Source organism: Carettochelys insculpta, chromosome 2 (genome assembly GCF_033958435.1).
Source record: "Carettochelys insculpta isolate YL-2023 chromosome 2, ASM3395843v1, whole genome shotgun sequence".
Classification (NCBI taxonomy): domain Eukaryota; kingdom Metazoa; phylum Chordata; order Testudines; family Carettochelyidae; genus Carettochelys; species Carettochelys insculpta.
The window spans coordinates 208,153,868-208,169,566 of NC_134138.1; the positions used below are offsets into that span (position 1 = coordinate 208,153,868).

Genomic DNA, 15,699 nt, shown 5'->3' on the forward strand with positions numbered 1-15,699 from the left:
CAGTTTACAAAGGGTTTTAAAAAAAGCTTTTCAGGTATTGCCCATGTTATAACCATCTTGTCAGTGGTTCCTCAGAAGAGCCATTATTGAGCTGGAAGCACTTTTGTCAGAGTGAAGTGACTACTTAGTTTGGAAAAATTACTGTGGTTACAGCTGCTTAAGACACTGACTGCTGGGTGAAAGTCGGGGAGGGAGGATGGCTGGGGGTACCTGGCTCTGGGAGAAGGTGATTGGGTTAGAGTGGGAAGGCTGGTGGGGCCTGGATTTGAGGGAGGCAAAAGGGCATTATCTCTCTTAAGTATTCTGAAAATCTGGCAACCCTACTTGGGCCCCACGGGGGAGGAGGGGGCGGGGGAGCAGCGCGCTTGGGCCCCATGTGGAGCAATTAAGCTGCCCGGGGGAAAGTTGGGTCTTTAGTTCTGCCACCTTCCCCCCCCCCCCCCAAAAAAAAAGGAAAAATAGAAATATGAGTCAACACAGAATGCTGAGACAAGAAAATAAAATGACGTTCTCATGACTCCAACATTTGCAGTTAACCTCCAAAAACTAACAAAGCCAAGAATAAATACAGTAACGCACAAAATACTTCACACTTCTGTAAAATATTAAGTCATTTTAACATTAAGCGGCCAAGGTAGAACCATACAGGAAATATATGTTATAGAACACCTGGAAGCACACACTTCACATGCAACTGAACATTTCTGCCTATTGATTTGCATTAAAAAAAAATCTGGATGTTGTGGAAGAGATCTTCAAAAACCAGAATTACTGTCAGGGTCAAATTTATGACGCAGCAAGGAAACTCTTATTACAGTTCTCTAGATCTTAATTATAATGTGAGGTACATAGTGTACTCACTCAGGTTAAATATCTGCGGGAAAAAAAAAGATTGCTACTATACTTCCACCTGCACAAATAGATTTTTCAAGTGTGTACCAGTGTATTGCTTTCAAACTGAGATCAGAATGAAAACTGGAGTCTGTGGACTATAGTTTGGCACTTGGGCTAAGACTAAGATCCAGAGTTGTATTAGTTTTTCAGTGCTGTTTAATAACTGTTGTGCATGTCAAAGCTGAATGCATTTAAGTCTTCCTTCTAACTTCAGCTGAGTTCTGGATGAGATTCAGATTCTGTCCTCCCTGATGCAAACAGGGGTATTAAAGCAACAACTGGATTCAGTGGGGTTACATGTATGCAATGGAGAACAGAAACTGGCTTCCACAAAATATTTTTACAGTCTTTCTTCATAATAAACTGGTTAAAAAAACACTAATATTTTTGAAGATGTAAACATTTCAAGTGAACTGCTATACCATTAATCCTGCAAGTAGTTCAATTAAGTTGGGCTTACAGAAACACCTTCTGAAGGGTTTGTCTTAATATCATATTGAGAGGTAACTATCTTTCAAATTTCATTTTCCCCCTCAAGCTACTCCTTGCAAGTGCTAAATAAAAAGGCGGCAGAACCCTCTAGGGGTTTACTTTCTTCCCCATATTCTTAAAATAATGCTTTCCAACTGATTTTCACAAATGTTTAAAAAAAGGTAACATTACCAAGCTAAGAACTTGTATATTATGTTTTCCAATCTAAATAATTATGTGGGGTTACAATGCACTAAAATGGGGTTTGGATAAGAAAGTAGAAAAACTAACTGACGTGACTCTCTGCAGTTACCAATGTTGATAAGCCTAACATCTAAATGTCTTGCAACTTTACAGAAAAATTAAAACCTGTACACCTACTTAAACATATCCAAACACTTAAGCAACATAGTTCTTGAAAACTCATTTCAACTTTGAGATTCATAATTTTGATATTAATGTACATGTAATTCTGCTGTTTTACAGTCTCCTTGTCAAACATATGTCAACAATTGGAACAATTAAGTTCAAGAGAAACCACAAGCAGATAATTAAATTTTGAAAGGTTTAAGTTATTTCATCACTGCACAATGCATTTTGATAAAAGGTTTAAGCTCTTAAGATATAAAATCAAGATTAATAGCCCAACTTCTGACAAATCATTAATACGGTAACATTCACAGGTCCCAGAAAGAATTAGGGTATGATTGAGTGAGGCACTGTACAAATACATATACAGGCCCTATTCTAATGGGGCTACAAGACACAATACGTAGGTGTAAAAAGAGTGGTAGGTGAGCAGTAACTTACAAAGACCAGGTGTTCACACAATTTGATAGTTCTAAGTCATTGACAGTCATTCTTCACCCTTTACTTATACAACATAAGCATTAGATATTAGTAATCACCACCGATCCTCTGTCAACTAATGAAGGCTAGATAATCTTCTGTAAGCATCATGGTAGAAGTGAACCTTGAGGAAGCATCTGAACAGCAAGGGTGGGAAGAGTGCATTGGCTCCCCAGACTCCATATAGGAAGGATTACCCTTGAATAAGATGGAAGAGTGAACACAGAGGAGAAATGAATGAAGAAGTGATTGATCAAGGCTGGCATCACTGGCAGAACGGAAAGTGACTCAGTGATATACAAGAGTGGTTGAATAGGGAGGATTAGATCTGTGAGGCTGGTACACAAATTATATACTCAAGTCAAAACAGGGTAAAAGTTTATGAATTAAAATGTATGCACATGAGTATTGCCTCCTGGTACTACATACCATAATTACAGGAAACGCCAAATGAATGCAATGGGGACCTGATCCTCCTCTCCTTTATACTTGTTTTACAACAGGGGTTAGATCATAGAATACTAGAACTGGAAGGAACCTCAAGAGGTCATCAAATCCAGTCTCCTGGACTCATGGCAGGACCAAGCACCATCTAAAACCATCCCTGACGGGTGTTTTGTCTCACCTACTTTTAAAAATCTCCAACGATGGAGATTCCATAACCTTCCTAGGCAACTTATTCCAGGTGTTTAACCACCCTGAAGGTTTTCCTAAACGTCCAATCTCAACCTCCCTTGCAGCAATTTAAGCCCATTGCATCCTGTCCTATCATTAGAGGCTAAAGGCTTGTCTACACTAGCTCCCTACTTCAAAGGGAGCATGGCACGTAAGGCGTTGGGAGTTTATTAATGAAGTGCTTCAGTACATATGCAGCACTTTGTTAAACAAATCCCTCCCCCCACCCCAGGGCAGCATCTTTGAAGTGTTGCACTTGGAAGTGCCAGCTCTCATCTAGCTATGGCTCACCCGCCGGTACTTCCAAGTGCCCAGGGTACTTCGAAGTCCCTTTACTCCTCAGGAGCAACACTTCATTAATAAACTCCCAACACCTTACTTACCATGCTCCCTTCAAAGTAGGGAGCTAGTGTAGACAAGCCCTCAGGAACATAATGTTCTTCCTCCCCTCCACCTTGTAACATCCTTTTAGGTAATTTAAAGCTGTTCTGTTCCCTCTCAATCATCTCTTTTCGAGACTAAACAAGCCTAATTCTTTCAATCTTCCCTTATAGGTCATGTTTTCTAGACCTTTAAATCACTTTTGTTGCTGTTCTCCAGACCCTCTCAATTTGTCCGCATCTTTCCTGAAATGTGGCACCCAGAGCTGGACACAGCACCCCAGCTGACATCTTATCAGCAGAGTGGAAGAATTACCTCTCACATCTTGCTTGCAACATTCCTCTTAATACATCCCAGAATGATGTTTGCTTTTTTGCAAAAACATCACGCTGCTGACTCTCATTTAGCTTGTGGTACACTATAATTGCTAGACCCCTGTCTGCAGTACTCCTTCCTACACAGTTGCTTCCAATTTTGCATATGTGAAACTGATCATTCCTTCTTAAGTGGAGTACTTTGCACTTATCTTTACTGAAATTTTATCACATTTATCTTGGATCATTTCTACAGTTTGTCCAGATCATTTGGAACTATAATCCTGTATTTCAAAGCACTTGCAACCCTTCCCAGCCTGGTATTATCCGCGAATTTTATAAGCGTACTCCAGTATCTAAACTGTTGATGAAGATATTGCACATATCCCAAAACTGATCCCTGCAGAACCCTACTTGTTCTGCCCTTCCAGCATGACTGAGAATCCAAGAGAGTAGTTATGAACTTATGCATCCTACCTAGGTTGTATTTCTCTATTTATAAGATGATCATGCAAGACAGTATCAAATGCTTCACTAAGAGTTAGGTTCACACATCTGGTTTCCATATAAACTCCTTTAAAATTTTATTTCATTTGGTTCCCTTTAATAAGTTTTGAACATTGCTGTCTAAAGTAATGCTGATGCAACAGGGATACACTCTTAATGCAGCCTTCCTCTGTACAGTCCACATGTGCCAACCATCCAGTGAATGATGTCACAGAGTGGGATCACTTAAATAGCTATTCTCCAAATCTACCATTTCTCTCAGGAAGGGAAAAAACAAACAAACAAATACTGAAACATAGCACAGTTTAATATAATGAAATGAAAACATTTGTTCAATCCATCATTTCTGATTTGACCATCTGGGACAAGGAAATGCAGTACTTTGTAGTGAGAGGTATTACACCAGTCTCCTAGCATGATGAATTACTGACTTGTCTGAAGTGTTTATGGTTAATTAACTCTAAGTTACACTGACAAGTTTCTCTCTCACACACACTTAAAGAATACACAACCATCTGAGTTATATGAAGAATAAAAGTGTCAGTTTCTATCATGCACACTAATATTAAAACCATGTGAAAAAAATAAGCATAGTGGTAACACTCTAACCCCACTCAACAAAACTGGAGGTACAGAGTCAATCAGATACAAATAAAACATTAAGTGAATTAGGCTGATGCCCATCTTCCCCCCCACCCCAAAAAAAAAAAATCTACAAAGAGCCAGGTACCTTTTAGCACTAGTTGATAGTTTAGCAGCTGTTTTGCTAGATATCTTGCCCTCCTTTTTCTTGGGTTGAACCTGCTCCCTTTCTTGCTCTTGCTGAACACCCTCACGTTGATCTCCATCAGAGCTGCCTCCACTAGTGCTTGGACTATCATCAACTCTTTGCCCTTCTGTGGACATTTTAGATTCTGGGCTAAAAAAAAAAAAAAAGACAAAAATGAGTAAAGAGTATTCTTAAAATGTCTGACAGCCAAGCATTGTTAAACTTCCTTTATAAAAACACACATACAGGACAAAGAAAACACTTGCACAATATAGTACTCTTTATACTGCAGGATTTTAATCTGCAGTCTTGAAGAATCTAGCTGTAAGTATCTACATGGTAACTAAAAGATGGCCATTTCACATCAACTACAAAGTACACAACAAAATATGGAAAATCTTTCATGTATTAAAAAGATAAGGGCAGAAAAATATTCTTTGTAAGGAGAAAATAAAGCAGAACGAGTAACACAATCCAATGTTAATGGAGTGGAACACTCAAGGAATTAGCAATAGGATGAAGAGCTTTTCACTTCCAGAATACTGGTTCAAATCAGACCCCTTGTTAGTAACGGAAGTGATTACTCTTAGAAGACTATTCATTTGCCCACACGTAAAGAGTCCGGGCTAAATCCAACCCCCAGAGGATGGGTTTTCACTTCCTAGAATTCACATTTTGGTTGGTTGATAGAGATGAGACTCAGATACCAGGCTTTAAGCACACTGGTGGGAAAAGGTAAGGAAACCTGTACTGCTGAAGCCTGTTTTGTCAGCAGAGGATATCAGAGTATAAAACTGTCAAACACTAGTCACCAAGAAATTTAACTTTACCTCAATATAGTTCATATGCTCAGTTCTAAAACACATAATATTTAGCAATAGTCTTCTTTCTTCCTTCACTTTAACATGTTTAAATTAACATGGTTATTATTAGGACTTCTCCAACTCTTGTAATGTAAGGGTGGTTTTGGAGCGTGGAGAGTAGGTCTAAGGCAGTAGTTGTTGCTATCACATCTGGCAAGCTGAATTTACTAGACCTGAAGCAACTCTAGACGGTCCTTTTTTTAACCTCAGTGACACTACTGCATTCCTCTTTCAGATATTTTTATTAAAGGACAACTTTAACAGTGCACAGAACCAACTTTTGTTCAATTACATCTGTGCAACCCGCATGAACTCTGTGGAAATGGACAGATACAATTAACATCAGAATCTGACCTACAGTGCACAATGAGTTTTATGCTCAGTACTGTTTTAGTCTGTGAACTTGTTTATACATTTAGCCATTACAGAAACCTTACGCAGTACAGAATAGTACATCTCAATAGTAATATGCTGCAACATTATCTCAAGGCCTGAATCAGGATTCCAGACTGCCTCTGAAACAGCAATTCCTCAATTGGCAGCTGGGACCCAAATGGGGTCCACAACCCCACTTTAAGCCCATCACAAGAAGTGGCATCAATGCACTGCGGCCAAAGCCTGAGCCTCACTGCCTGAGACCAAAGGCAGAGGGTGTTGACTCATGTTATAGGCTCTCTCCTCACCCAGGGCTAATGCCCTCCAACTTTGGTCCTCTCACCGGGTGTTGTGGGGTTTTGGGCAGGCTTAAAGATCAGTCTGCCCTCCTGAGGTGCATAGTAATTTTCTTTGCCAGAATGGGGTTGCAATCTGATGAAATTCAGAAGCCTCTGCCTAAAAATATGATGTAAAATTTGATGCTTTGCTCATCTACTCCACTAAAAGTTTATGAGCAGCTTGTAAGTGAAGATTAAGATGTAAGTCTCCCATCCACACAGCATGAGAAGAGGGCAAAGGAAAGAAGAAAAAATTTCAGTGTAAATAAAGTGGTGCTGAAGGGGGGAAAAAAAAAAAAACACGAAAGCAAACAAGGGACCAAAAATTGTTATACAGGTAGCTGCAGCCTGGAAAGATTTTTTTTTCCACCCTCTTCCAGTTAGGAGCATTATGAACATATAAAATTTATCGAAAATAGTATACAGTTTATTTGAACAATGGCCTCCCGTGAGGACCAATACTAGTATTATTAATGTGAATAAATACTAATGACTTTCAAGTGAATTAAGTCACTCTACTTAATTTATATGACTGTCTGAAAATAGTGAGGTTTGGAGTGGTGGGTTTCAGAATCCTCAAAGAGAACAACAGCTGATTATGATGGATGCTAGAACAGATTAGCTTTAATCAGTATCTGCACTTTTTTTGTTTTGATTATGAAAATGATATTGCACACACTCAGTGGTGAATTTAAGAATTGAAAATGATGCTTTGACCTGTACAGTTAAGAATAAACAATTTTTATTTCTTAAGTTTTCCCTAGAGCAGACATACATTGTCTTTTGCATATTTCACATTTTAAATCAGGTTAATCTAAGTATCTGTATCCTAGTTGTCAATTCTAAAAGGAGAAAAATAAACCTTTAGCAAACACAAGGTGCTTTACATACACTGAGAGTTTCAAGATTGAGTTAAAATTTTTGAACAAGACAAGGTAAGGAAGGTATAATCTTTTACTGGCCCAACTTCTGTTTCTGCAAGACAAGCTAAAACCATTACCTCACCCATATTGTGTCGCTAATATCTTCGGACCAGTGCTCCTACAACTCCTCTACATACAATACTAAATGCACATTTTGACTTTGCAGCTACATGAAGCTATATTTTCTGTTTCTATATAGAAGTAAAAGAATAAGCTAATATTTCCTTAACTCTTGTGACAGTCTTTACTTGCGCCTCACGTTCGCATATGCATCTTCCACTAACATTTTATGAGATGATTACACACACACACACAGCGCTAGCCAAAACAAAATAATCAGCAACATTTTTTAATGAAGCTCATGTCCACAGAAAGTCAGCTGTGACTGATTCTGATATAAATATTACTATTATCCAAGATCTACTGTACTCACTTCATGAGTTTGGATTACTAACCAACAGATACATGCAGAAACAGGAGCTCATAGTTTATAATTACTGTAACAAGTAATGCAAGCTTTTGTAACAGGAAAACGTTTAAATCTGTCATTTGATGTCTGGCTATTCCCTCTCCCTCTCTCTCAAGCCATTATATTTTATGCCTTCCATTTTATTTTCCTTAAATAAAACTCAAGTTATATTTTATTTAAGAATGGAAAATAATTCATCCTTAATAAAAGGATATTCAAAGGGGTCTGATGTCAGATCTTCAAATATAAGAAAAAGAAGAAAAAACAAACAAGAGTTGAAAAATAAAGAGGGATTGACATTGTGTAATTGCAAAGAAACATAATATTTCTCGAAGCTAAGTCTCCCCAACACAACCCAGTGCAAAAAGAAAAGGAAAAGAATATATCTGATTCCCTGAAATGCTAAATTATGCCACATTCAAAATTTACATCCTCTGTTGCCCTTGTGTTGTGTGAACTGGATGAAGGGAACAGAAGAGGGATTAAAAGTATTGCCCTGAACACAACATGACTCTTCAGATTCCTTGGTATCAAACTCCATCTACAAATTTTAAGTCAAATATGTTCAAGAGAACCTCACTCCCCTCACCCCCCTCAGCCAAGAAAACAAAAAAGTAGCAGCTTGAGAATGAGGTCCTAGCAATTTGCAGATAGGCACCAAGGGCAGCAGAGCCAATGATGGTGACTTACTAAAGCAGACTTGATTTCCTAAATGTAAGAAAATATTTTTTTTCTGCTGGAGCCATGAAAAGCAGCAGCAGGAGCAGCCACCTCACTTGACGTTCATTAAAAATCATACAGGGTGGAAAAAAAAATCAAAATATTATAGGAGAGAGAACAGGAAGAGTCCGATTTCTAGCCAACCAGGACAGGGTCTATGGTTAAGAGATGGACCCAAAAAGAAATAAAAAGCTGCTGCTGCAGCTTCAGGCTCACCCACCCACCCCCACCCCCACCCCCACCCCCCCTTCTCCTATTTTCCTGCTGCCTGGAGGGGGAGGGGGAGGGGGAGACATGTCAGAGAGACAGTGTGCAATAATTAAGCAGTACAAAAAAAGATAGCATGCGGTTGAAACAGCACTTTTCAAAATGACATTTATCCTGAACGTCCAAGATACTTTGTGTGGAGGAGGAAAGGAGTATGGTGAAGGTGGAAAGAGAGACTAGAAGAGAAAGGATGAAGGGCAGAGGCATTAGGGTGAGAAGTGGCTGACAGTGGATGATGGAAGAAGAAGAATTTGTAAGGAAAGCACAGGGGTCAAATGAGGAAGAAATGGGGGGTGGGCATGATGAACTAAGGGATTAGTTTGCGCCTGTCATCATGCAGTGGAATGGTTTATCCATCTCTGCTGGAGAGAGGGCTGTTGCATAGGGTAGAATTCCTTACTTTCATTTGCCAAATCCCATCCTCACGTATTTCTGGAAGGGGGTTGCTCCCCATTCCTCTACTTGGGGCAAAGGGCTTATAACCATGAGAACTGAGAGATAAGAGGATAACGGGAGAAGGAATTATTTGCTGCATCTATATGTTTGTGCATGAGTGCAGAGAGGGGGCAAGGGGTGTTTAAGAACAAGGTGCTAAGGAGCAGGAAGAGTATTTCTAGGGGACAGAAGGGCAATGGAGAGAAGAGTAAAAGCTAAAGAATTACTGGCGACAATGTAGGGCTGATCAGAGTGGCAAAAGAAGGTGGCCTTCCCCTGTGTGGGGGACTACTGCAGGGGACAGTGAAGGAGGTATTGCTGGAGGATGCTGTTGTTACTGTAGAAAGGCTTAGGGAAGAAGGCATTGGTAGGACCCTGAGAGGGGAACAGATGAAGGAGGCACGTGGGGAACAGGGTGGAAAAGGAGAGATTAATTGGACTAGGTCATGGGGATGTGGCATTTCCAAGGATGGCAGAGAGATGGAGAAGGCTGTTACAGTGAGATGTAGTGAGGTGTCAAAGGGCAAGGGGATGTAACAGGAGTGACAGAGGGAACATGAAGCTTTTGGAAAACTGTGGGACGGATGTAGCTGGAGCAGGAGAAGTGGGATGAACAGATGGTTGGCTGGGGAATGTAGATGGACAGAGGACAGGGCAGAAGAACAGAGATGGACAGAGCTAGGGTGGGGAGGAGGAAAGGGAGGACCTAGGGATCAATGGGGCTACGGTTGGAGGGTGTGATGACAAATAATGGCAGGAGAATCAGATGAGGAGAGGTGGGGAGGGCATGGGGATGGATGAGATAGACAGAGGAACAGGGGATGTGGTGGGGGGGGGCCCAAGGGATCAGAGGGAAAAATAGTACTGGAGTAGTAAGGGGTGTGAGGAGGACAACCGATGGGGTGGGTGGTGGTATCAGAGGGAAGCAGGAGTTAGGGGAAGCAGGCAGTGTCAGAGAGAAACAGGAGTTTTTTGGGTTTTGTTTTCTTTTTTTGGGGGGGGGGGGGTCAGGCAGTACCAAAGGGGAGAAGAGGAGGGCAGGCAGCGCCCGGGGGGGGGAAGCCAAAGGTTGTGGGGGGGAGGAGAAAGGCGGCTCCTCAGGGAGTAGAGCCAGAGGTAGGGGGGCAGGCGGCGCCGCGGGGGCTGGGCAGTGCCAAGGAACGGAGCAGAGGGATGCGGGGGCGGGAGCCAGTGCCAGGGCAGAAGGACGGGACAGGACGAGGCTGGAGCCGCGGCGAAGTGGGAGATGGCCGCGGGGGGCGCGAGGGGAGGGATGGGGCGGGGAGGGGAGGGGACAGAGACATGCGGCGCTGGGCCGTTACCTGCGGGTGCAGGGCTGGGGCTGATGCCGGCTCGGGCCAGGCGAAGGGTGGGGGGTGCGCGCTGCCCCCTCGCCTACTACTGCCGCCGCCGCTGCCCGAAGAGAAGTGAAGCTGCCGCCGCGCGCCCCCGCCGCCGTCGCGCGCGCGCGCCCCCGACAGCCAATGAGCCCGGAGCTCGCGGTTCGGGGGGCGGGGCGGGCTCGCGCGTACGTTCTCAGCAGGGGAGGAGAAAATGACCTGCGCTCGGGCGCGGAGTGGAAGGGCCTGGCGGGAGCGCGCATTAAAGGGCAACGTCGGGATGACAAAACCAAAGCGGGTGCGCGAAGAACCCGGGAGTGGGGGGGGATGTGAACGGGTGGGTGGGTTAGGTGGGGGAGGGGAACGGGGCAGAGGGATGCGGGGGGCGGGAGGCAGTACCAGGGCCGGGACGGGACTGGGTACCTAGGTGGGTGGGTTAGGTCTGGGGGAGCTGAGTGCATGGGTGAGTTAGGTGGGGGTGAGCTGGAGCCGGTTAAATGGGTGGGCGGGTTAGGTGGGGGGAGCTGGAGCTAGATACTGGGTGAGTGGGAGCTGGGTGTCTCGCTGGGGGGGAAGTGGGTACATGGGTGGGTTGGTTAGGTGGAAGGGAACTGGGTATTGGGTGGGTGGGTTAGGTGGGGGGAGCTGAGGCTGGTTATCTGGGTGGGTGCGGGGGTTAGGTGGAAGGGAGCTAGGTGCCTGGGTGGGTGAGGTTGGGGGCAGGGAACTGGGGCTGGGTTGGTTAGGTGAGTGTGGAGCCAGGTACTGGGGAGGTGAGGAACTAGGTGCTGGGCAGCATTTCCTATAAGCTGGGAACTTGTGTGTCAGTTCAGGAGAAATTCAAATACCACACAGCTGACTAGCAGAGCCCCCACAGCTGGGTTTTGTTTCTGCTGTTAAAAGTGGTGCACGTTCACACATGGAGGGCCATGAGGTAGAAGGGGCCAGTCAGCAGCCGGCTGAGGCACTAACTTGGCTGGAGGGCCAAAAGCAAACGTCTGTGCCTCCCCCACCACCCAACTCACCAGGAGCAGGGAAGGGAGAAAGTGCAGCAAGCTGTCCCCAGCTTGTGCTGCTCTCCAAGCACTCTGCTCCCTGCTGGAGAATGCAGAGGCCATCTCTTCCCCACCCCAGAGCAATGCAACTGGAGAGCGGAGCAAGCTAAGTCCACCTTCCATCACTTTCCCTGCGACTGCCAGTGAGGGACAAGTAGCACAGACCCCTGAAAGACTGGCCAGCAAGGGGCTACTGAGGCTGGAAAGCCAACACTGGCAGCCGGAGTCTGTGCTGTCCCTGTCCTGCCAGACACACTCCCCAGCAGCAGGGAGGAGGAAAGCACAGGAAGGTGGCCCCAAGTCACACTGCTGTCTGGCTGTGCTGCTCTGGGGAGAGGGTCAGGACCCCCCCCCCCCTCACACTCCCCAGCTGGAAGTGTGGCCAGAGTGCAGCATGAGCTGGGGCAGCCTTGTTGTGCTTTTTTCCTTCCCTGCTGTCAGGGTGTAAATTAGAATGAGGTAAACCCAGGGTGCAGCACACAAAGGGCTAACAATAGGAAAAGAGATACGGGAGAGAGAGGGTAATCATAGTGAAAACACACAGGAATGCAGAGTAATGGTCTTTTTTCCTGCTTGTTTGTCACCTTTGATGTTCTCCCTCTCCTCACCTCTGTCTCATATCCTGCTAGTGAGTGCTCCACACTTTCATAGTGCCAGCCCACCCTCTCCTTCATCAGTTTAACTCCTGTTTCTGCCTCAAATGCATAGCCAGAGAGGGAAGCCAAATACAAATTAGGGAGCAGGACCAGAGTGAGGAACACCCTAATGGATGCTTATATCCCCACACTGGCTCTGTGGTTCAGAAATGCAGGAGGGGGATGGAATAGTAACATACTGCACAACTCCACTCCAAGAAGGACAGGGACACGGCACAATGCAGTGAAAGGACAATATCAAAGATTGAAAGAGACTCCAGTTGTTAAGTTATAATACTAAACACTTGTAATTACTGGAGCAGTTTTGACCATGCAGCTCTGCAGTCTATCAGCTTCATGATATAAATCTGGGGCAACTTGCAGCTTAAGATAATGAAGAACCCAGTTGGCCATGGTGCTGTGGAATAACTCATATTAAATAAAACTAACATGAGTTCCCACACATGTAAACATTACATTTAAGAATGAAAGAGGCCAAAACGAGCACACATGAATGAGACAAGTTTAGATGTATTGCTAATTGTGACATTAACCTGGAACTAAACAAACCTGTAAAAGAATGGGATGTTACTCAGGTGCGGCGGTATCTTAATACTTACATTCAAAGCTACTGTATAGATGTTAATTCTTTAATCTTCCCATAATCTGTAATCAATTTTAGCTAGATTTCACTAATGTTTTGTTAATACAAACACTTTTCAAATTAACAGGGAAGTATTTCATGATGAATCACCATGTTTTTCCTTTCATGTTTCTAAGGGGATTTTTTTTAAATCTTCACACTATTCCACATTTCCATTTCAATGTTCCTCTCCATTTTTGGTGCAGATCAGTTTACAGTACTTATCTTAACTGATAGCTGTAGAATATGCAGAGATCACAAATATAGATCGCAGGAACCACTGTGGAGAAACCAAGAGACTGTACATGCTGTTGGCACCTGTCTGTTCATGCTCTACTCATTCCTCCTTCAATTACTGTATAATAAACAGATGATCTCTCACTCCTTTGAGAGATTAACTATTTTAAAATAACCTGTTTTCATGTTCCAATCACTCTCATTTTAAAGTTTCTGCTAGAAATTAAAGGAATCCAAATATAATTCCCACCCATGTCTTAAAGAGCACTGGACCAAGGTATCTCCTGCAACAGTCATTTTGAATGGTCCCCTGCAGCATACGTAAACTTCTTTGCTTGAAGATCCCTTTCACACTGCAATTAATTTTGCACTCAATTAACTTTCCCAGACCTGAGAACAGCTCTATGTAGCTCAAAAGCCTGTATTCTGTTTCTTCTGCCAACAGTAATTGGTCCAATAAAAGATATTACCTCATGAAGATAACTATATTTCCCAAGGGGACAATGGAACATGGCGTGGAGGCTAGCCCGAACCCATCCTTCTGATCAAGTTGGCAGAGCAAACAGGACACTTTTGCAGTTAACAAAAATAAAATAAAATAATAAAAAGTCAGGACAACCCAGACAGGACTTAAGATAGGTGAGAAACGGAGCAACCATATGTCCCATTTTTTTGGCAGGACAGACCCTATCTTATCTGTTACTTTGTATATAAACATATGTGATTTTTCTGTTCCCTCTATGGGACCCATTGGGAGAAGTTCTTCACATAAGCTAGGAGTAGTGCCAATTAGCAATTGGCCTAGATAAATTCTTACAGGGGCAGTAAGGGAGCAACCACCAGCACCTGATATTATAAATAACCTTTTAAGTAATGCACAACCTCTTCAAATGACAGTACGTTATCACAGTAAAAGGCCACACTGCCTAGGCTGCCACTCCTGTATTATCAGGAATCACCTTTCTATCTGTACCTGGATATTGGCTTTCTTATATACCAGGCTCGATCTTCTATGGAGATGTGCATCTCATTTGTAGGTCTTACATTGCGGCCTTTTAACATTAATTCAATAGTTTAATGGGGCTCTGAAGTGGTATTGATAATTCTCCAAGAATATCCGGTGTGCTGGAAACTTCCCCAGCTGACATAAGGTGTCTGCATCAATCCTGATTCCAGTCCCCAAGTACCACGTTACAGCTAGTCTTATTCACACCAGCAACAGAACAGGGCCTTACAGAACCACAGAATAGAGGACACAAAATCCTGATACGCTTGAATTCAATGAGAGTGGGATATACAACAAATAGGGTTTAATTAGAGTCTGAGGATCCAATCAGTCCCACCTCATTACAGCAGTACAAGGTAATAAGCACGGAGAGCCAGGAGAAAAGAGGAGAAGTCCAGCTCCTGGGGTGGCTAGTTGCAAAAAAGAACAGATCTCTTGAGCTAGCCTAGGGAGGGAAGGCCTGGCTGGGGCCCGAGTCTAAGCAGATGCTGCCTTGCATACTAAAAACATATTCAAATAAATATCAGGGAGATTTATGGTGGTACAAAGGCCATGTGACTAGACCTACACTACCAGTTTCTTTGTATTACCTTGGGAACTTCCAGAGTGTATATAATAATTAAATCTAAAATGCTGATCAGCATGAATATAAGGCAATATGCACAGATGGTGCTGGAGGAGGGGTATTCCCTCCCCTGCTTGTGTTGCTCAGCTGGGTGAGATGCAGCTGTGCTGGACATGTATGGCTGCCATGGTGCGTGTTGAAAAGAGCATAGAGATGCTCTGGAGTGCATCACAGGCCATAAATGATAATCCCCCTGGCGGGTGTGGACAGGGGTTGCAGATTTGCAGAAAGTTTGGTGGTGCCCAGCATGCCCAGAACCCTCTGTCCTGGCCCACTCAAACTCCACCCCCCAGCCCACTTGCCTAAGACTCTGAGGGGGAGTTTGGCTGCTGGGGCAGAGGATTAGGGGGCAGGAAGAAGTGCTGGTTCTGGGAGCCTGTGTGGGTTCAGGAGGAGTGGAGCTCTGGCAAGAGGGCTTGAGCGCAGGTGGGTGTCTGGGGTGCAGGCTCAGGGAGGGAGTCTGGGAGCAGGATAAGAGGCTTGGGGAAGAGGAAGCAGGCTGGAGAGGAATTGGGGTGCACAGGGGGGCATGAGGGAAAGGATAGGGATACCACACTTACCTGGCAGTAGCTCCTGAGGAGGGGTCTTTGAGTGCTGCAGCCCACCAACTGCCCCCATGCACATCTCCCTCCCCACCCCATACATCCCTGGCCCTACCTGCTGCCCTTGGCATCATCACACAGCACACCATCACCATCACCACCACCACCACCACCACCACCAACAGTGCGACAAGGCTAGAGGAGCTTCTGGCTGCTTGCTCTCCACTTCAGAGGGTACTTGCACCTCTGTGGCCCAGGAAGAAGAGGGGTGGTGTCCTCATGATGTGTGATACTTCAGCTTCCCAGAGAAGCTTCCAGAGACACTGCCCCCTGGGGGCAGGGATTTACATGCTGTTAGCCACTCTA

At 44.1% G+C, this 15,699-nt stretch overlaps 1 protein-coding gene across 1 annotated transcript in view; it reads right to left on the bottom strand.

Moving 5' to 3' along the window:
- Positions 1-10,709, bottom strand: part of UBE2E2 (ubiquitin conjugating enzyme E2 E2) — a 354,366-nt gene extending 343,657 nt beyond the window's left edge. Inside the window, exons 1-2 of the mRNA XM_074986131.1 lie at positions 10,573-10,709; positions 4,822-5,010 (exon numbers count right to left, since the gene is read on the bottom strand). Coding sequence (XP_074842232.1) covers positions 4,822-4,997 — 176 coding nt within the window. The 5' untranslated portion in view covers positions 4,998-5,010; positions 10,573-10,709. The remainder of the gene's footprint in view (positions 1-4,821; positions 5,011-10,572) is intronic.
- Between the last annotated feature and the right edge of the window lie 4,990 nt (positions 10,710-15,699).